The sequence below is a fragment of the Staurois parvus genome, unplaced genomic scaffold (genome assembly GCF_062004578.1).
Source record: "Staurois parvus isolate SC_StPar_1 unplaced genomic scaffold, SC_StPar_1.0 ptg000686l, whole genome shotgun sequence".
Lineage (NCBI taxonomy): Eukaryota > Metazoa > Chordata > Amphibia > Anura > Ranidae > Staurois > Staurois parvus.
In genome coordinates this window covers 296,607-318,929 of record NW_028318482.1, presented here as the reverse complement: position 1 = coordinate 318,929, position 22,323 = coordinate 296,607, and the positions used below count along the sequence as shown (strand labels likewise).

The window sequence follows — 22,323 nt, the reverse complement described above, 5'->3', positions numbered from 1 at the left end:
GCGTTTTTTGGAGAGGGTCAGGGACTTTTTTTAACTTAAAAAGTTGCGTTTTTGGTTTTATAGACTTCAATGGAAACACTGCAGAAAAGCATGTATTGCGTTTTTGCTGCATTTTTGCCACATTTTTGATGCACGTTGCATTTTAAATCTGCCTAGCAAGAAGAAACATTTTTAAAAATGAACACCCCCCCCCCATTCCCACAAAACGCATCAAAAACGCAAAACACAATGCAGAAACGGCTCTAATGCAACCTGCATAGTTCTGAACCTAGCCTAAAGTCTCATACACACAGGAATAAAAAACTTTTACTGTTTGCCTTTAAACTGGTGTTTAAATCAGTATTATAAAAAGCAGCATTTAGAGTCATGAAAAATGGGCAAAGCTGCGTCTGGAGAGGAGCCTATGCGCATAATATATGTGAATGCACATAAACACGTATCAACACTTGCTTATATTCATAAAGTTATTCTAGTGGCTAGAATGCATAAACATTTTAGCCAAAAGAGTGAGTTAATGCTCAAATGCTTCTAAAATATATGCCTGCTTCTAAATACTATACACACATAAACACGAGAGAAACAATACGAGATTAGAGGCATTTTTTCTGCCAACTTCTGACAGCATATTAAGTGCATAAATTAATATGCACAGAGGCATGAGGCCTAAAGAGTATCTCCGCTGTTTATGAGAAAAAAAACATTCCCCTCTGCGTGATCAATGTACATTGCAAGGTATTTAACAAACTTTGTTGCTGAGTCCTACCTGTTGTTGATGTGCAGGGTGAATCTGAATGGGAGTGAATTTTCATTATCAATCAGCTGATATACTTGCAGGGTTCTAATAAGGAAAATTGCAGGGTCTGCATCCCTTTAAACTCAGTTAGCTCTTTGGAAATATCTCACTAAAAATTAATGCTTGTTGCAGAGGATGCCTAAAATCTGACTTGTATCGTAGTGCAGAATTCTGGGAAAATCAGTGAGTCAATAACACAAGCAAGAAATTACATTTCTGGAGGGCTCTTTGCACACCAACTGTGTACAGAACACCTCCAGGTTGCCATAGTGCATTGAATTTTACAGAAAATTACAGTGCTGCAGATTGAAAAGGAAAGGTAATTTCTGAAATCATTCAATTATAATATGGCTTGTGTAGCAGTTGTACAGTACATGCTATATTATTTTTTTATTTTCTATTTTTTTCCCACAAAAGTTGAATTACTCTTTTTCATTTTTCCAGTTTTGGGGTGAATGTCAACTGTCTGTGACAAGACCCCCCTGCCTCACAGATATTTCCCTTTATCACTATCTCAGAAATCTCACTCCTCCCTCTATTGCAGGCAACACCAAAATACAGAGGGTCAGCTAATGTCAGAGCCTAAAGGCAGCGGTGATGTCACCACCACCACCATTATGTGACAGTATTCCGGGCTCTTGATTGGCCACTAAACCCTAGCCCTGTCACATGGGAGAAAGTCACATGTGCATCCTAACCCAAAAGCACTGAATATTTTGTGCTGGCTGAGCTAGAGGCAGGAAAGGCAGAGGAGAGGGAGGGGGGGGTATTCACAGACACTGTGACTTTGGCAATGTCTCTTTATGTCGCTTTAAAGCTGAACTCCAGGAATGAGATAAAATCTACCCTTGCAATGGGACCCCTCCAGTACAGCAAGGATTAAATGTTTGTTTAGTCTAGGGATGCAGGGACAAGGTGTTAGGGTTACTTACCTTTTCCCTGACTCCGGCAGGGTCCCTCATTACATACAACTGGCCCCCCACAATGTCCTTTCTAAGGTGCTTCAGGCTGCTTCAGGTTTCAGTCACAAGCTCACCTCCTCACATACGATGCAGGGTTAAAATCCCTGCACTGTGTGTGATGACACGAAGGGACAGCCCACAGTTCGAAGGTTGAGGACAACACTGGAGCCTACAAGAGTCAGGAATAAGGAAATAAGTAATGCAGCTTTTTCCTTTACCTGTAGACTAAACAAGTTTTTACCCTTGCAGTGCAAGGTGACCCACATTTGTACATTTTGTTTCATTGCCGGAGTTCGAATTCAAAGAGAATCTGATTGTAAGATGTCAGCTTAGTCAATAATCCGTACTGCCTTACTGAATAAATTTATTTTTTACTATTCACCATTAGCACCCTCTTAGTTTAACTAGGGGTAGCTAGACCCCAATGGCTAGTGAGGAGCTGATTAGCAGCTCAGGTGAGAAAGTCACTGGGTCAAATTCTGGTTAGGACTGAGAGATTCTGCAGGCCAGCCCTTCTGGAATTTCCCCCTGCTCTGAGGCTTTTGGAGGGGGACCTTGGAGGCAGTTAGTGGATCTTAAGAATGGCTGGCTACACATTTGAGGGATCCCCAACAGGAGACTTGCCAAGGGGCTGGGGCTCACTTAGTAGTGGAAGAGTCTTCTCAGCAGCAGGGGAGTCAGGTGGAAGGAGAGAGGAAGATGTGAGGTTGAGATGGAAAGCTGCCAGGAGGCCTAGTGGGATGGGTCCTCCCTGCGAGCCTGAAGCTGGAAAGGAGGAAAACTCAGGACTTACTGGCCCCCTGAGAGAGAACCACCTGTATGGCAGTGAAAGAAGCAGCCCAGCTGATAGGCCTGATAGCACAAGCCATTCCGCAAGCAGGACAGGAGAGGATCTATGTGAGTACCTACACCCCTTGGGCAGATAGGGGAATGAGCACTCTGGTGGGAAACCAGATTAACCCTCTGCTAGTGACCATACACCTTACATTAAGGAACAGGAGCCAGATCCCCTGCTAAGGAAGATAAGTCTCCAGATTGCTGGGTGAAGAGAAGTTCATCTAGAGTCTGGGATAGTACAACTGGCGCTGTTGGCTAGTTGTGTTAGAGAAAAGAAGCTGTGCATGGTTCAGGAAGTTGTCCTCAGATTTCAGTTCCATTGGGCATCCTATAAACCCCTTACCCTATCCAATTTCTAATTCCCTCAATAAAATAACAAAACAAATGCTCAAGGACTGAGTACTGTCTACGAATGGAAGCTTGCGTGGAAAATGCTAACTGACTGGCTGTGCAGGACTATAGGGGGACCGAAATTCATCAGCAACCCCTAAGGGGGTAGTGCTACACAGCTTTATTGGTGTAGTAGTGTCAACCTTCTATATCTGTGCTGAGTGGTGCCACCGAGGACAGGAAGTAAGGGGTGATCTCTCACTTGCGAACACAGACAACAGTAACAACATACAGACTTGCGAACACAGGCAACAATATAAACACAAGTTTTTCCTTCATTCTTGTTTCAGGGGCTGGTGAAATGAGGACAAATCTTCAGAATGAGAACACAAAAAGTAGCAACAACTTGGTCGAGGTGCAATTCTTCCCTGTTGTGTACAAAACTGAAAAGAACATTATGACTTGACTTTCATCATTACTGACTAACAAAGTGCAACTGCTAATGCCAAGTAGGTAGTGTATAGGATATAAATAGATGGGCTAAGCTACAAGAAACATGACCCTATGACATCCTCCTCACATGGTATAACAATTTAATACACATGATAAATACCCCAAAAAGCAGGCCCACTATTCGGAAGGAGCAAACTGGTAAATTTCCCCAAGCCCCCTGGTTTCTACAGTATTATCTTTTAGATGAAGCCATTACATTAGACTTTTAAAAAACAATGTTAATGCATCTACATTTTTGCCTTTTTCATGTGTTCTTGTTCTTTTCAATTGACTGGCCCACCACCATTATTACAATGGATTCCCCCTCCCTAAGGTTGTCTGTCACTGCTTCAAGTAGCAATGAAAGGATTAGGATGACTGTTGTTAAAGTGAACCTGTTTTTTGCCCATGCACGTTTCAGGAACATGTCACTCCCTCTCTCCTCCTCATGTAACAGCGTTCAAGTTCATCATTGGCTGCAACAATGTCACATGGGGGTGGGGATTGAGTCCCCTGCACTGTGTAAGCTCCCACTGGAGCTTCCACAGGGCTCCTTGTTTCTAGGGAAACTTTGAGCCACATGGGAGTGAAGGGAAGGTATGTATTCATGTCTCTGGGGGCTACATGGGCAAAGCACAGCTTTAATTTAAATTGCAAATCAACTGTATTCAGTTCATGCTTATACTGCCAAGATCCTTCTTCTACAATAGAACACATAATTCCAGTTTTAGTGAACTAGTAAAGGTTACCTTTATCCTGTAGCAGCACAATCTGGAAGCCCTTGCCTCAACATGAACATCCTGCTCTCTCTTTCACACCCATAGCTGGTGAGTGAGTGTGGTTCTGTTCTCATCATTGCCCAGTGAATATGGTGGATTTTGAGTGAAGACGTCTGACCCCTTCTGATCACAGTACCTTAATATTGAAGCACTTCACACTTGTATAAGGCGCTACCTTAGTAGGGGTACTTTCAAGCAAAACAGAAAAAGGGGTATGAAGGTAGGTCACTTTTTTCTGTACAAAATCTAATATGAGCAGGCCAAAATTAATTAATGGGGAGGGACAGTATTATTGGGCTTCTCAACCTTATTGGCTTTGGAACAACTGTACCCTAAATAGCCTTTGTGGATAGACCCTAATTCTACTGAATGCAAAAATCCAGAATGATAGGCACCATATCCTAAAACCCTTATACAGTACTATAATATTTAAAGCTTAGTAAAGTTGGATCCTAGTCATTTTGTCTGTATGCTCCAGACCCACTTGGGTTTTTAAAGCAGCACTGCATAAAAAAGATACAGGAAATTATTGTACTATATGTGCCCCTATCAAAGAAAATAAAAATCTTACTTTTTGCATTTAGCAGTTCCATTATTTCTCCAGTTGCCCGACATGTTGACTTCATTATGTACAGCAAACAGGCCGCCCAGTTTGAGATCCCCAGGTAAGTTGAAAAATGTTTGAAAGGTTGAAGCTCCCATCTTCAGTAAAGGACAAAATGGAAAACTGAGTAGTAATAGAATAGCTAGTACATTAAGGGTGGACATTTCCACATGGAATCCAGGAACGACCACTTGTTTGTGCCATTGGTATAGAAGAAAATGCACAAGGTTTGATTAAAGCGTACATGGAAATGAGCTGCTGTTTGCACTTATAAATTTGTGTATGGTGCTCTACTTTCCACCTGGTCATGTACAAATAGACACTGATTAAATATGTGACATGCTAATGATGAGCAAAGAGCCTAATTAAATGTGTATGAAAAGCCAAACCTTTGTTATTTTTCAGATAGAGCAAGAAAGGGTAGGAAATGGGAAAAAACACACTAATACCATGTCGGTCTTTACACAAACCAAGAGGAATACACCAAAAAATGATTAGTTAAACCCGCAAGCACTATTTTTTACCCCAACTATTCCTTTATACTGATTTTTTTCAAATAACAATAGAAATAATTTCAAGCAGCCCTTCTCAACCAGGGTTCCTTGGAAGCCTAGGGTCCTTCATGAGGTTGCTAGAGGTTGCTTGAGCAGTGAGCAATGGCAAATGGATTTTTTGCCTACTGACCACCAATATAAGGGGGCACCATAAATATAGGGGAACCATTTTAATGTCTGCATTTCTTTACTAGTATTTTTTTTTTATTTTAAGATTGTTATTAAAAATGTTGTACAGATCCGGAGGGTATAAAAATGCCCAGTGTGTCAAAATAGGTCATATTATATTAAAACGATATTAAATTCTAAAATTTTTTTGTAAAAAATAAAAAACATGTTATACTTACCTGCTCTGTGCAGTGGTTTTTCACATAGGAGCCCTGATCCTCCTCTTCTCAGGTTTCCCACCGGCTCTCCTGGCCCCTCCCACCTATGAAGTGCCCCCGCAGCAAGCATCTTCCTATAGGGGCACTCAAGCAGACTCAGGAGTAAGCCACTGCTCTGCGTGTCCGTTCACACGCAGAGCCGCAGCTCGGACCTGCCATCTCTTCATTGGCTCACTGGCTGTTATGGACAGCAGTACGAACCATTGTCTCAGTCAATGAGGAGGGAGAGTTCCTGGACAGCTGAGGCTCTCTTGCATATTGCTTAATTGGGATGGGGCTCAGGTGAGTATTGGGGGGGGCTGCTGCTCACAGAAGGTTTTTTGCCTTCATGCATAGAATGCATGAAGGTAACAAACCTTCTGCCTTCACAACCACTTTAATTATACTTATTTTAAATGGTCTAAAGCAGCAGTCACTAAATAGCAGACCACTGTCCTTGAATGGCCCGAGCAACGCTCCTGCCCAACCCATCAGCCCACCAGACTAGAATGACAGCTCTGTTGCTCAGCAGGGCTGTTGTCCAGGCAACTAATGACATCATGCATGCACACCGCCCCTTGCAGTTCATTGTCTCTCCCGGCTCCCGAGCCCTGCCCTCACGGTAGGGTGTGTTCCTTAGGGGGACCTTGATAGGCACATTTATATTAAGGGGCACTATGATGATGGGCACATTTAATGTTAAATAGTAATGCTGATGGGCACATTTTATGTTAAGGGGCACTCTGATGGGCATCTTTTATGTTAAGGGGCAGTCTGATGGGCATTTTTTATGTTAAGGGGCACTCTGATGGGCACGTTATGTTAAGGGACACTCTGATGGGCATCTTTTATGTTAAGGAGCACATATGGGCACATACTGTGAAAAGGGGCACTCTGATGGGCACATGTGATGGAAAGGGGCACTCTGATGGGGAAATATGATGGAAAGGGGTACTTTGAGTGTAAGGGGGCACTCTGACAACAATAGCTGATGTAAGGTGGCAATGTGATGGGGATACCTGATGTAAAGGGGCACTCTGATGGGGACAACTGATGTAAAGGAGCACTCTGATAGGCACACCTGGTGTGATGGGGATACATGATGTAAAGTTGCACTCTGATGGTGACACCTAATGTAAGGGGGCTCGCTGATGGGCACACCATATGTAAGGTGTCACCGTGATGGGGGAACCTTATATAATGGGGCACTCTAATGGGGATGTAAGGGGGCACACTGATGGGAGACACCAAATGTAAAGGGGCCTTCTGATGCAGAAACGTGATGTAAGGGGGCACTCTGATGAGAGTGCCTGATGTAAGGGGGCACTCTGATGGGAATGCCTGATGTAAGGGGGCACTCTGATGTGAATGCCTGATGTAAGGGGGCACTCTGATGGGAATGCCTGATGTATGGGGGCACTCTGATGGGAATACATTACTTAAGGGGGTGCTCTAATGGGAACACCTGATATAGGGGGTACTCTGATGGTGGCAACTGATTTATGGGGGAAGTCTGATAGTAGCACCCAATGTAATAAATTACTCTGGAGGGGGAACCTGGTGTAAGGGGGAACAATAATGGGGACATTTCTTTTTGGACCTTGGGCAGAAGAAGATTTTAGTGAGCGGACCTCCTTGAATTTTAATTCAATACCCCTGGTCTAATGTTTTGTGTTCATGCTAATGTACCACGAACTATGGATACTGTATAATTATTTTACCAAAGGTTTCCCAAGACCTGAAAAATATTTTGAAGGTTCATCTGAAGTAAGAAGATTGAGAAAGACTGATATAGATTGTTGTACAAAATATTTAGTACAGTAAAACACTTTGGTGGGTAAATTGTGCATGTTCTATAGAGGTCCATACATCAGAACACAAAGAGGAAATAGTGACAGAGATGTGGTTCCAAAAGAGGGACGATCCCTCTGGTAGTTCTATGGAGAGTTTGTACTCCATGCTTCAGGGTTCACTAGAGAATGTGCTATGTATGTGTGGGGCAACAATAGATTTGGGCAGTTCATGGGGGGAGGGGGAATGTTTTCTATTCCAAATGACCACCACTGCTCTATAGGGTAATTGAGAGACAGGCATGCTTTCTGAACCATCAGCCTCAGTTCATGAGGTAAGTATAAGAACACCTGCCAGTCTGGGGTCTTGGAGTGAGAAGTTTTGGTTCAGTCTGAAGTCTCTAGCAGAGGGAGAGCTCCTCTGGATGTGGATCATCTTTGGTAGCAAGCAGTGTTGTGAAAGCACCACCCAGCTAGTATCAGAAGATCAGAGTTAGCCTGTCTGATCCATATCTGGTCCTTTAGAGATCTTTCTAGGAACTCTTTCCCAGCTTGATGGGTGGATGGTGGGATCAACCTTTCAGATTCCTTCATCCCTTTTGGGAGGCCTGGGCTACACTTTTGTGGCTTTGCAGTCTAGTCATAAAGAGTTTGCAGTCAGAGACAGTTTGAAGTTTTAGTTCTGAATGGAGAAAAGACATTTCTGTACTGGCTTTCATGCTATTCAGGAACTTTTTTTGAGCCTGCACAGAACAGTTTTAAGTCTGTTCATCTAACACTTCCAGGAGTACCGTCAGTGGAGTTCAGTGGCACAGGCAGCAATACAGGACAGTATTTATGTCTTCTTTAGCAGGCTTCACTTGTGTTTCTTTTTTTTACACAGTGACAGGGTCACTTTAAGAGTATAAAAAGGTGAGCTGTATCAGTGCTTAAAAATATTTCTAAATTGAACGCATCAACACATGAGATACTGTAAGTATAATTTTTAATTTGTTTTAAGTACAAACCCAAATTTACACTGCAAAGTTATAGTAACTACAGCTGTAACCCAAGATACACCAACACCATATTTTATTTAGGTTGAAATTAATTTACAGCTCAAGAAAGCTACTTTGGTAGGCAACCTAATTATTATATACTTTAAAAAACTCCTCTGATGCCATCTGTGGATTAAACAAAAGAATATAGCATTTGGGAGCAAAATAACCCAACATTACACCAAATGAACTGATAAGAGTAACTGACATTTGCAATAAAGATTGACTACCAGCTGTAACTTCAGCATAAGCGGGAACAAAAATGATCCATATCAGCAAATAGGACAGTGTTGAGAATGTGATATCTCTAGCCAGGTTGTATTGGCCAGGTGGTGCCTGTGCTACACAGTTTAGCATGAAGGACATAAGAGCTAGTAATCCATTATAGCCAAACATCAAAAAGAAAGCAAGGATATTGGATATTTCACACTTTAGATATTTATAAAGGAAAGTGACCTCATTGCTCTCAGATGAATTGACCATGCTTAGAATAAGCCAGGTGCAGAACAAACCCTGAATAAGGATGCCAGACAGTAAAGAGACCCATGTCCCTGTGGTTTTCAACCACTGGATATGTTTTGTGGGAACCTCTTTAAAGTCTGTCACCAACATGACTTGAAAGGCCTTGATGGAGAATGTTGAGAGACAGCAAGTGAGGCTCATTGCCAGGAATGGCTGTTGTACTAGGCACACGAAATAAACTGGCTTCCCTATGAAAAGAACCATGCTGGATAATACAGCCACAAGAGAAGTAAGAGCAAAGAAGCACATGTATCCACCTGAGGCCTGAACAAGCGGAGAATGCCTATGTTTGAAGAATAGAATGAGGGTTCCCAGGACAAAACAGAGGAGGATAAAGGAAAACAACAGAAGACAAATTACAGCAGTGTCACTCCACTGTAGATACAGGTAGGTGGGGTAGCTGCAGCTGATGCTCCGTACACTGGACCACTGACCCACTGGACAAGATTGACACTGGAAGTCATCTGAAAAAAAAAAAAGTGATGCTTACAATTTTACTATTTTATAGTATTATTATCTGTACGCATTTTGTAATATACTGTATGAAAGATTGTATTCCTCCAAAACAAAGTGAAATAAAACACTTAAATAGTTTACTTACGTGTATACTCATAAGAAAAAATGTCTTGCGGATCTCTAATGCTTAATGCCTACCTCCAGAAGATTGAAATAGTCCCTCCTGACAATCAATACAGTCAAAGCAGCATGAATGTGTCCCTTTCACTCTCTTAATCTGACCAGGTAAGCAGTCACCAGAACATTGAGAAACTGGAACCTGAAAAAAGATTACAAATATTCAGAGCAATGAGACCTAATCATGTTTACTGAAAGATAATAGTACTTGTAAAACATATTAGCTTTAAATATACTGAGGGAAACTAAGGCCTTGTACACACGATGAGGATATCGGATGAATGATCGTCTGGTTTTTTTTTTGCATGCTAATCTCATATTGAAAGTTACAAAAATTATTGTAATATAAATGTATTGTATTGTGTTTGTATTTTATTTTTATTAACTGTACTGATTAAGCAAAAATTGTACAATTTGGTAATGTACGAAAACATTTTCAAGCTTGTCCCTTCGAATAGTTTCGAATGAAAGCTGTGTACTGACAATCAGATTATCATACGATCACTCCGAAAGCTGTATTTTTTATACTATTTTCTGATCGTGTGTACTATGCTTAAGACACTTCTATAATATAACATAGTTACATAGTCTGTTTGAAAAAAGACACAAGTCCATCTAGTTCAACCAATAAAAAGGAGAATATTTTTTTAAAAAAAGCAAAGCATGATCCAGGTTGCTCCAGCAGGGGAAAAAACGTCCTGATCCACCAAGAGGCAATTGGGTATTCCCTGGATCAATTTTACCTATAAATGTTAGTATTCAGTTATATTATGTGCATTTAGGAAAGAATCCAGGCCTTTTCTAAAGCAGTCTACTGAGCTGGCCAGAGCCAACTCTTGAGGAAGTCTTTTCTACATTTTCACAGCTGTTACTGTGAAAAAAACCTTTCCGATTTGGAGGTTAAATGTCTTATCTTCCAGACGTAGAGTGCCCCCTTGTCCTCTGTGATGACCTTAAAGTGAATAACTCTACACCAAGTTTGCTATGTGGACCACTTATGTATTTATATACAGTATGTAGATCATATTAAGGGCAGACTGACAACTCATGGGGCCCCGGGGCAATAGGAGATTATGGGGCCCCTGTCCACAGTCAAGCCACACCCTCACAAAGCCCCACCTACATATTGCACAGCCTGGCTGGTACAGATTAGAATAAAGCAGAGTGCACACACTGAGCTGCTGAGCTTGCGGTCACTGACCTGCTGCTTGGTCCATAGCGGACTTGGCTCTCTTCAGCATCGACCTGCAGTCCTCCACAGTGGGGATGTGGACTGTGGCCTCCCCAGGAGGAGAGGTGACCGGAGTGTCTGCTGCTGCCCTCATCCCCATGGTTGTACCATCACTATTTCATCCTGGCCAGCACGAGTCCCTCTGAGTCCTCCTCTCCCAGTGCTGCATCACCACTGGCAGGAATGTCATGATTCACTGCCTCCTCCTGCCTTAAACCACCTCTAAAGCTGTGGGCACTTCTCAGAACGGACTGAACTTGTCATGGGGCCTCCTACTGACTCCGGGCCCTCAGGCAGTGTCCATGTGCCTGAGTAGTCAGTCCGCCCCTGGGTCATATCCCCCCTAAATATCCTCTTCTTAAGAGAGAATAATTTAATTTCCTTCAATCTTCCCTCATAGCTCAGCTCCTCCATGCCTCTTATCAGTTTGGTGTCCCTTCTCTGTACTTTCTCCAGTTCCCCAATGTTCTTTTTGTGAATTGGTGCCCAAAACTGAACTGCATATTGCAGATGAGATATTACTAATGATTTGTACAGGGGTAAAATGATATCTCTCTCTAGAGTCTATACCTCTCTTGATACTGTCATAAGTTAGCTTGCAGCCTCTGGTGTATTTACACTTACCTCCATGCTGCTCCTGATTCCTTCACATGTGTGTTGTTCTGTGCTCACCTATGGGCGTCGTCTGCTATTCCCTGGGCTTTATTTCCTTTCCTTCCATCACTTCCTGTCCCACCTCCTTGTCTGCCTGTCTATTTAAGATGTGTTCAGACTGGGCCACATTGCCTGAGCAACGTTTGTTGTTGGAGCTCCCCTGTGGTCTACTGAGTATCCGTTATTATATCTGTGTACCAACCCCGGCTTCGTCCCTGACATCCCTCCTGTATTTTCTGCCCGTGTACGGACCCCGGCTTCGTTCCTGACATCACTAGTTTTCCACCTGTCCTGACCTCGGCTTTCCAACTGGATCTCCTGTGTCTACTCCTGGTGTACCCTGTTCCCTCTAGCTGTCTCCTTTACCTCAGCTGGGTGTACCTGGGGGCCGCGACCTGGTTCCAGCTTGCTCCAAGTCCATCCCCACCATCAGGGGCCCTGGTGAATAAGCAGGCTGGGGCTTAGATTCTGCGCCCTGGGGAACCCAAAGCTGTGGTTTTATAGAGCTCACTACCATAGACGTGACAGTTTGCTCAGGCCATGAGCTCTTCGGAGACCCTGCAGCCTGTCCTGGAACAACTTCAGACTTTGGCGCTGAAAGCTGAGGTCCAAAAGGCCTTCCAATAACAAATCATGCGCAGTCTGCAGGAACTCTCCTCCCGGTTGGAACAGCTACAGGTTGCGTCCACTTCCTCACCCTCTGCTCCGGTTCCCGCTGCTCCACCTTCCGCTGTTCCCCCAGTGGAACACGGTCCTTCGAGACTCCAGCTGCCTCTACCGCCTCACTTCTCTGGTGATCCTAAGGCCTGTAGAGGCTTCATCAATCAATGCTCGATTCATTTTGAATTAGCAGCCGATCATTTCCCTACCGATCGTTCCAAGGTGGCATACATGATCTCCCTCCTTTCAGGTGAAGCACTGGCTTGGGCCTCGCCACTGTGGGAGCGTCAAGACCACACTATCTCCAGGCTCCCAGCCTTCCTGCAAGCTTTCCGAAAAACGTTCGATGTGTCCGGCAGGACTTCACCTGCTGCGGGAGCTCTTCTTCGGCTTCGTCAAAGTAGCAGGACTGTTGGACAATATGCAGTGCTGTTTCGCACCTTAGCCTCGGAACTGGCATGGAATAATGAAGCCCTCTCTGAAACCTTTTGGCAGGGTCAAGCACACCGTATTAAGGATGAACTAGCTGGGAGAACCATACCCTCCTCCCTGGATGACTTGATTTCTCTTAGCATCCAGATCGATATCCGCTTCCAGGAGCAAGATCTGGAAAGGGCTCATCCATGTCGCCCTCCAGTGGGTTCTTTTGCTCCTGTTTTCCAGAAAGTCCCTGATCCACTTACCTCTGTAACAGTACCGACGTCTGAAGAGCCCATGCAGTTAGGCCAAACACACCTTACTCCACAAGAGCGATTGCGTTGCCTAAGATTCGGTCTATGCCTTTACTGTGGGGCTGAAGGTCATCTAATTAGGTCTTGTTCTGTCCGCCCACCTCGCACTGTACCCATGGCTGTGGCCACCACCTCTCCGATGCTCCCTCAACATTGCCAGACCTTACTAGATGTTTCTTGTAGTAAGGCTGCTCCCCTGCCTACTCCTATTACGGGCCCCCTTCCGGTGCTGTCTGCCTCTAGTTCTTTACCCTCTTTGCTGCCCAAATCTTCGGTCCCTTTACATATGTTACAGCTCGGAGCTCCTATATCGCGACCTTTCGGATGGGTGGAGGTTCCAACATCTGTGACCCCTGTACCATCTGAGTTCCCAGATTCATGTGCTCTGCATGTTGAGACCCCAAAACTCCCTTCAGCTGCTTTGGAGCCAGCTGTGGGTTCCACATTAGTAGCTACTGAACCCTCTGTTCCCTGCCCTGCCCCCCTACACCCTACCGTGCCTTCTGTCCCCTGTCCTGTCCCCATACAGCCTACAGTGCCCTCTGTTCCTTTTATTACCCCAGGTTCCTGTTCCGCAAAGCCTGTCTTGCCCACTATACAAATCAAAGCCTTCACGCCCACCCCTGTGCCCTCCCTGGCATCCTCCTCACCAGACCCTTCATCCTGGTTATTGGTGTCTGCTCCAATCCAGCTTCCTGTCGTATGTTCTCCTATTCTTACTCCTTCTGAGGCAAATGTTTCCAAGAGCTTACATCTGTCAGCTTCTAAGTACAAAGTAGCTACAGATTGTCGTTACCGGGTGAGTCCCAAGTATTTCACGGGTGACAAGGTTTGGCTCTCTACCAAGAGTATTCGTAAAAAGTGGGGAGACCTCATAAGAGGGGGGTACTGTCACAAGTTAGCTTTTAGCCTCTGGTGTGTTTACACTTACCTCCATGCTGCTCTTGATTCCTTCACATGTGTGTTATTCTGTGCTCACCTGGTTCCAGCTTGCTCCAAGTCCATCCCCACCATCAGGGGCCCTGGTGAACAAGCAGGCTGGGGCTTAGATTCCGCGCCCTGGGGAACCCCAAGCTGTGGTTTTATAGAGCTCACTACCATAGATGTGACAGATACAAGAAAGGATTTTGCTCGCTTTGGAAACCACAAAATCTCCATTATCTTCCCAACTAAAGAAGTTAAACTAACAGCTATATAGTTTCTTAGTAAAGACTTTGACCCCTTTTTAAATATAGGCACCACATTGGCCCTACGCCAATCCAGTGATACTATTCTTAGTTGTTAAAGCGTTCCTATAAATTAGAAACAATAGCTTTGAAATGACAGAGCTCAATTCTTTTAGGACCCGTGGGTGTATGCCATCTGGTCTTGGTGCTTTATTCACCTTTATTCTGTCTAAATATTTCTGGACCATATCGATTTTGAGCCATTGTGGATCATTATAAGCATGAGCTCCCCCATGCTCCTCTGAATACACAGAGCTGAAGTAGGTATTTATTAAATTTGCCTTCTCTTTGTCCCCAGTCGCCCACTCTAGATTATTTTGTAAAGGGCCTACATGCTCAGACCAGACCTTTTTACTATTAATACCGTATATTTGAAGAATTTGGGGGGTTTTTTTACTATCTTTTGCAATCTGTAGCTCGTTTTGAATTTTTGCGCCCCTGATTTCCTTTTTACATATTCTGTTATATTCCTTGTAACCAACGATAATATTGTCCCGTCATTTTTATATTTTTAAAAAGCTCTTTTCTTACTATTTATAGCTTTTTAACTTTGGCCATGAGCCACATAGACTTTATTCTTAGCTTTTTAAACTTATTGCCCAGGAGAATATGTTTTTATATTTGAAGTGAGTTCAAATACAGTCTTTTTGAAGAATTCCCATATCTGTTCTGTGTTCATCAATGCCATTATTCCCTCCCAATCTAAGGGTCCGTTTACACCAATGCGTTTTTTAGTGCTTTTTGCAGAAACACACTACAGTCCATTTAACATGGTTTCCTATGGAACATGTTCACATCTATGCTTTTTTGAGCTGCTGCATTTTTGGAAAGGGTCAGGGACTTTTTTAAAGGCAAAAAGCAGCGGTTTTGCTACAATAGAGTTGGTTTCTTCAGGGAGGACTGCAAGTTCCAGAAATCCCCCTACACATGGAAAGCTCCAGGACACAGGTTGTAGCAGCTTTGTGGAAATCAAGAGCAGAAGCACTCTCCCGTATTTAACTGGCTGGCTGTACCTTTCCTTCTCCTGCAGCAGACTGTGAGTTGTTGAACTACAAGACCCAGCAGCCCCAGGCATTCTGGCTGGCTCCTCTCGGCAGGAGATCTTCAGTGAAGACAGTAGAGCAAACAGGAAACTTGAAGGAGAGCTGAGCAGTGCCCATCCAGGTGGATGGTGAACTGGAGGATCTGGTTACATGATAGCTGTCAGCCTGTCCTCTCCCATATGGCTGGACTTGTCTGTGCAAAGCTCCCTCCTGATTTATATGCACAGGTAGGGGGCTGGAGCCCAGCAGCAGCCCACTAAGAGCTGATTCACTCATCAGTGCGGATTGAAGCTCAGATTTCACAGCTAATTGATACAGTAGTTGCTCAGTGGTTCACGTCAAGTTTGCAGCAGGTTCAGGTCGGGATTTTATCATGTTCACACATACGCGGCTTAGAAACGGTTTCCATAGAAGTCAATAGCTTGCAATCCGCACCTGAACCAAACAGCACTGCTCAGAAATTGTACAGGACTCTTTTTCAATCCGCACTAAATTTGCACTGAAACCGTACTGCCAGTGCCCCGGACATATGTGAACAGGCACCATAAGGAGCAATGTTATTTCACATGTTATGTGGATTGGATGCAGTTCAAACTGCATCCAATCCGCATATATGTGAACCAGCACTAAGTGAAAGGACCTGGAAATAAGTTAACCCTTTCCCTCCCTGCCAGGCAACAGCTAACTAGGACCTTCCAACCTGCTTACATGCTCTAAGTTCAGACCAAAATTTAGAACAAATAAGGCATCTGTTGCCATTTAGTTAAATGTTTTCACTGCTTTAAATTATAAATGCAAGAAAAACACACTTACAGTAAGAGGAACTGGAATTCAATGCTTATTCCAATGGTACAAGCACAAGGAAATCTTCAAATGAACTAACTGATAAGGCAGCTCTCAAACATACAGGTCTCACTCAACGCATACCCAGAAGCAACTCAAAATATGCAACTCAAAATATTCAAATAAACACCAAAACACAACATAAAAAAGCCCAAAGCACCTGTAATAGTTTTAATACCGTTACATGAAAACTTCTAATGTTTTTCCACGGCAACAAAAATCCCCCTTCATCAGGACTTAAAAGAATGGAATAAGGATTTGAATGGGCTCAAAGGAAACTACAATGTAATGAAACCTCCTTTGGGGTTGGAAAAAGCAGCAGGAGAATATAATTCCAATCCAAAAAGAAAATTTTCAGAAGGGTAGATCTTTATTGCTCTAAGTTTGCAATTTGGCAAATGCAGCTTTCCTTCAGATACTTTCAGCCTGCATTTGAGATTCGTTTCTAAACACTTATGAGATCATTCATAGTTCATTGACAGATGCATTTGACCTTCAATTGACCATTTTTCTGACCTAATCATAAACTGCATCAAGTTGCATTTGCATTACCATTGAACTGAATGGGGAGAGAAGTTCAGACATGAACAAAAGCCAGTCAAAATAGGTTCCCTAGTATTGTGATTCTTCTAAATCAAATAATCTTTAGCTGTGGGCTCAACAATACTCCCTATTTTGATGGACTTGGCTTTCTATCTCTGTACAGTAGCAAAGGTTACACTTGCGGTATATCAACCTCTAAACGCTTAGTTAACTTATCTTGGAAATGTTCCTGAGTAGATTACATGAAAATATCTATATAATTCCTCTTGGGCTTTTTTCATTTTTTTTAAACAAAATTTCTTATTTTAGGAAAAAGTCATATTGGGTTTTTAAAATTCTGGAGCTTTTGAATGTGCTTGCTTGAGAGGAAGTTTCTGTTCAGATTTTGAACCAGCGGTCCAGTGGCCTTTAGTTTCGGATTCAGAATAGAAATATAAAGAATTTCCTTGATTCACAAACAATCTATTAGCAGTAACAAACTAGAAATGGTTGCTATGTACTGAGAAATATATGTTTACTTACCAGGTTTTCCTTGGTTCTCCACTTAATTAGAGAAGCATTCAACTTCAGTTCATTGTTGTAAGATCCAATTATGCTGAAGCCCAACTCAGACAAGCTATGAGTAACAATATCATACCCTGTGTTAGGATTTCCATAACTGTCAAATCTGAATGATGTGTTAAAGATGGAAAAATTCACTTTCTTCACTTCTTCTAGCAACTACAGTATTTGAAAGAGAGATGGTTATAGACAATTAAAAAGTCCACTTTAAAGAGTAAACCCCTGCATTAGGGACAGCAATTCATGTGCCCCTACGTTTGGGTAGCTTGGGGTATAGTGCTTGTTGTGACTGCTTTTGGGGACTGGGGCCCCTCCCACCTCATTCCTGGCAAAGCTTACAATGGCCCCTGAAATGAATGGGGTCACCTCATTCCTGGACATATTCAAAGCTTACAATGACCCCTTAAATTAATGGGGTCACCTCATTCCTGGACATAAGCAAAGCTTACAATGACCCCTTAAATGAATGGGGGTCACAAGAGGCCTCCATAGACGTAGGAAGAACTGGCTCCAATTTAAAGCTTAGCATTAGGGACAGCAATTCATGTGCCCCTACGTTTGGATAGCTTGGGGTATAGTGCTTGTTGTGCCTGCTTTTGGGGACTGGGGCCCCTCCCACCTCATTCCTGGACATAAGCAAAGCTTACAATGGCCCCTGAAATGAATGGGGTCACCTAATTCCTGGACATAATCAAAGCTTACAATAACCCCTGAAATGAATTGGGTCACCTCATTCCTAGACATAAGCAAAGCTTACAATGACCCCTTAAATGAATGGGGACACAAGAGGCCTCCATAGACGTAGGAAGAACTGGCTCTAATTTAAAGCTTAGCTCGGACAGAGGAATAAAGATCAATATTTAATCCAGTTATGTACTAACAAAAAACAAATGATATATTTTAACTAGAGTTAGTATATTAGCTTCTTGTAATACACTGTGTAAGAAGACAGAGAGGGATGTGCACTCTTGTGATGCAGATAGAGCTCTACTGCATTGCACAGTGTAAGCAGTCTAATACTGGAAGCTTGATGACAGGAGAAGAGAGAAGAATGGACAGAGTGATGATATCATTAGCATGCTGACTTTTCTTCATTGTCCAATCAGCAGACTTTGGGTGGGTCACTGTCTAAAAGGAGAGCCTAAACTGCAAGACCAACTAAACAGAATCTTAGCAGGTATGACTGTTCACATTTATGAATTAGAGCTGAGTGTTTATTTGCCTGAGGTTTAGCTATAAGATGTAGGTGGCCCCTGGTCATAAACTTCATCTGTGGGCTCCCAACAACTTGGCATAACAGTGGTCAAATGCGTTCAAATCAACACCTATTGTGTTTTCTGAAAAAGAGGTGGACCATTCTTTTAAAAAAAAAGTATACTAATAACAGCAGATTTCACTGTGGCGATATTAAAGTGTTACTAAACCCAGGATTCTGCATCCATTATATCTGGTCTCCCACAGTACACAGAACATGGAAATACAATTATTTTAGTAAATATAAACTGCTAAATACCTTTTCTCATCCACAGTTAGAGCAGTCTTGTGCCTTCTATCAGTGTCCAGCTGAGCACTGGTTAAATCTTGTAGGAGGAGGTTTCATTCTCCTATAAGATGATGCAAAATCCTGACCTTTGTCTGGACAGTACTGATTGGCACTGTGCTGATAACATGCACTTTCCCAAGAAAAAAAAACCCCTCTCTTGCACTACACCATCAAACTGAGCATGTGCAAAATGCCTACGGTTTAGTCTGTCTTATCAGGAGATAAGAGGTGGATGCTTGAACAAAGGGAGGAACAAAGCAGTCAGGATCAAACGGCCTTTTTACACAATGCAGAGGATTAACCCCTTAGGCTCCACAGTGAGTATAACAAGCATGCTTTACTGCATATACAGACTGATTTTACTGTTGTAGGTTTAGTAACACTTTAAATATTTTAGAATTATGTAAGCATTAGGAAATGTTAAAGCTAATAACAATTTGGACCTTATTCCGAGTTTGTAAATGTGTTACTTTAAGTAGCCTTAGAAATTCAAAATTGAAATGAGTCTTCTAGATAAGAGATGCTCATATACTTGTATTATCTGCCAGTCAGATGATAGGTTCCCAGAACTGGTTGGCCAAGGATGAATGCCTGTGTTATCCATTATTTAAACAAGCTTGCTCAATTACCATTTGGAAAAGTGAAGCTGTATAATAATGTTAGTAAATTCTAGGCCTTACCTTCCAAGCATATAAGTTGGAACCCTGGTTGTCACACTTTATGAAGGTACAGTTAAGAAGACTGTGCAATGCATAAGCCACTGCGTACACAGCAGTGTATACACTATGTGCATACAAAGCAGTCAGCGGGCTTAATATACTGTTGATTATGTCTGGCTTGAGGTCAATGCTTTGGTAACCTTCACTGGTCCCCAAGGATGAGGACATGACTGCAGACTGTGATGGATATATATGTGAGATTGCGTTTTTTAAAAATTCCTCAAATCCAAAAACATAGCGGGCATTTGGAAAGAATCCTATTACTGGGCCAATGCGTTCAATGCCTGGCAAAGACAAAATAGTTTTTGAAAGCACCCAGGAGGCACTTCCTATCCATACTTTTGTCATGTTATGCATAATGACTTCTTTGAAAAGGGCTATGGACTGAGATAGAGAAGCAAAAACCAGCACCACATTGACATCAGCCTGAGCTATTTTGTCCAATATGTCCTCAATTATGATGCTTGTCTCAGAGCTTGAGATGATCGCTGGGATTAGACCTTCATAGGCCACACAGATGCCTTTACCCATGGCAGAAGAAGAGAATTGCTGTAGAGCCGACGTGCCATAGTCATCCTCACTAGCCACAACAGCTATCCAGTTCCACTTGAAGTGTGTCATCAAATCAACCATGCCATTAACTTGCTTACTGTCGCTTGGCACAGTTCGGAAGAAGGCAGGGTAGACAGTTTTATCACTAAATACATCAGAAGTCACAGAATAACTGATCTGAAAATTCAAAGAAAAGGGACAAGAAGATCATCTTTTTTTTTAAAGTGAATGTTTTCCAAAATGAAAGATAAATTAAAGTATTTTATGTAACTCATGATGATTTTTGCCTTATGGTATACTTGAAAGAATGGCAAATTTTATATGTGAAAATACTTCTGTAGCTCCTGACCAACGAAAATGTTTTAGCTTAGCAGAAAACATAGACATTGTCAATTTAAAGTGTATGTAAAAGAAACTTTTTTTTTTTTGATAAAGCGAGGAAATATTTTATTGTGGTTGGTGTCCCAGCTGGAGAGAATCACCCCTCTGTTTGTCCTGGTGTAGTATGTTATATTAACTCCCAAATAATAATAACTCCCCAGTCATTTTTATATATGAAATAATAACTCCCCAGTCATTTTTATATATGCAAGAATAACTCTCTGTATGTAATAATAACTCCCCTAGTTTTGAAGAAGCTAAATGACATAAAAGTTGAAAGAGCTGAAATTGATATGCCTTATCTGTTAATATATATGTAAGAGTGACATGCATCCATTTCCTAGATCTGCAAAGAAATTTAGAGGAAGAAAACGCAAACTGGTGAAGATAGATTTAGAGTTGTGAACATTACTAACATTTTAAATGTACATAACTATGTACATTACATGTATGTTGATATTTCTCAATTCTACGTGTAATTTTTGTTTACTTTAATAAAAAACTACAAAGTAAGAACTTTAAAAAAACATTGTTAGCCTCCTTTGTTTAATAATAAACATTTAATTCAAAAATTGAATTTATTTTAGATAACTTACGCCTTTTTCTGTTTGGGAGTTATTATTACATAGAGAGAGTTATTATTACATATATAAAAATGACTGGGGAGTTATTATTTCATATATAAAAATAACTGGAGAGTTATTATAATATATATAATAATGACTGGGGAGTTATTTTCCAGGAGAGTCATTATTCTACGGTACACCCGGTGACCACTGTAACAGAAAAAAGAAGGTAAGGGAAGATCCAAAGGTTTAGAGTGGTCATAATTGTTAGAGGTGGGGGAATATCTTCCCATAGGGAAAAATATCCTTTGATCGCTGTCTACGGTGAGAATTCCCCTCACTTTAGGGAGATTTGTTTTATTTCCTGTTGCTTCTCCAAAAAAAGGAAGAGAAGGGAAATCTACCCAATGGGAAACAGACAGCAAAAATAATCTGAGAGAGATTTTAACCCTTCCTGCTCTACCCAAACCAAAAAAAGAATTTTGACTAAACATATAATTTAAAAGAAATAAATAAAATGAAACAGTGCTTGTACTTTACATACTTAAAATAAACAGATATATAACAAAATTAATATCCATATACATCCTCAAAATGATTTGTGCTCAAATGTCCAGAACTCATGTTCTCCAAATTTGAAAAGTGCTTACTATATCCCACTGTGCTCTTTAAACAATGCACTCACCAGAACATATTGACCTCTTGTGAAAACTAGAAAGTCAAATTGAGCTTGTTGTCATTCAATACACCAATGTTGGAAGAGGATGGATGCTGATTAGACCTTAGGATGAATCAGGGCAGATACCATATGCACCGCTATTTACTGTGTGTTTTATATGGACACCACTTACAGAAAAATTCAGCTTCATTACAAAACGCAGTGAAAGCTTATCTCAGTCTGGGAGCTGCTTTAATGTTGGAATTTGCACATGACCGCAGTCCCAGCCTGTTCTCTGGCAAAGGTACCCCCCAGTGCATGGGCGCAGTAGGCCTCACCCACAGACAGATGATAACAGTCCTTTGATTCCTGGTTGGGTCTTATTGAGGTCACAATACACACCCAGTCCAAAATCTGTAGGAACACAGGTACCAAGTGCATAGTCATCTAGGGTATCCAGCAACACTCCCTGGCAGGCTGACCCTTCTCCTCCCAACCTCATCCATCTCTCTGTGACTGAGCTCCATACTTACTCTACAAATTCAAGGGCATAGATCAACAATCAGCAATAAAAAGAGAGAAGTCCATGTCTTTCCTTTTCGTTTGCTTTACTGGAGCATAATTGGGAACTCAACAGCCCATCAATTCTATGGCAATGACCATTGCAAAACAGCAGTATTCTCTTGTGTAACTGGGTATCATTTGATCAAGTCC

The 22,323-nt window shown here is 42.1% G+C and overlaps 2 protein-coding genes across 2 annotated transcripts in view; both read right to left on the bottom strand.

Annotated features, from left to right (window-relative positions):
* LOC149447427 (taste receptor type 1 member 3-like) overlaps window positions 1-5,015 on the bottom strand; it is a gene marked incomplete at its 5' end in the record, with an annotated part of 40,324 nt that extends 35,309 nt beyond the window's left edge. The window contains one exon of the mRNA XM_089652532.1: window positions 4,765-5,015. Within this exon, the coding sequence (XP_089508658.1) occupies window positions 4,765-5,015 (251 nt within the window). The remainder of the gene's footprint in view (window positions 1-4,764) is intronic.
* A 3,459-nt stretch (window positions 5,016-8,474) lies between these two features.
* Window positions 8,475-22,323, bottom strand: part of LOC149447426 (taste receptor type 1 member 3-like) — a 29,427-nt gene continuing 15,578 nt past the window's right edge. The window contains exons 3-6 of the mRNA XM_089652531.1: window positions 19,414-20,181; window positions 17,152-17,349; window positions 9,720-9,840; window positions 8,475-9,529 (exon numbers count right to left, since the gene is read on the bottom strand). Coding sequence (XP_089508657.1) covers window positions 8,631-9,529; window positions 9,720-9,840; window positions 17,152-17,349; window positions 19,414-20,181 — 1,986 coding nt within the window. The 3' untranslated portion in view covers window positions 8,475-8,630. The remainder of the gene's footprint in view (window positions 9,530-9,719; window positions 9,841-17,151; window positions 17,350-19,413; window positions 20,182-22,323) is intronic.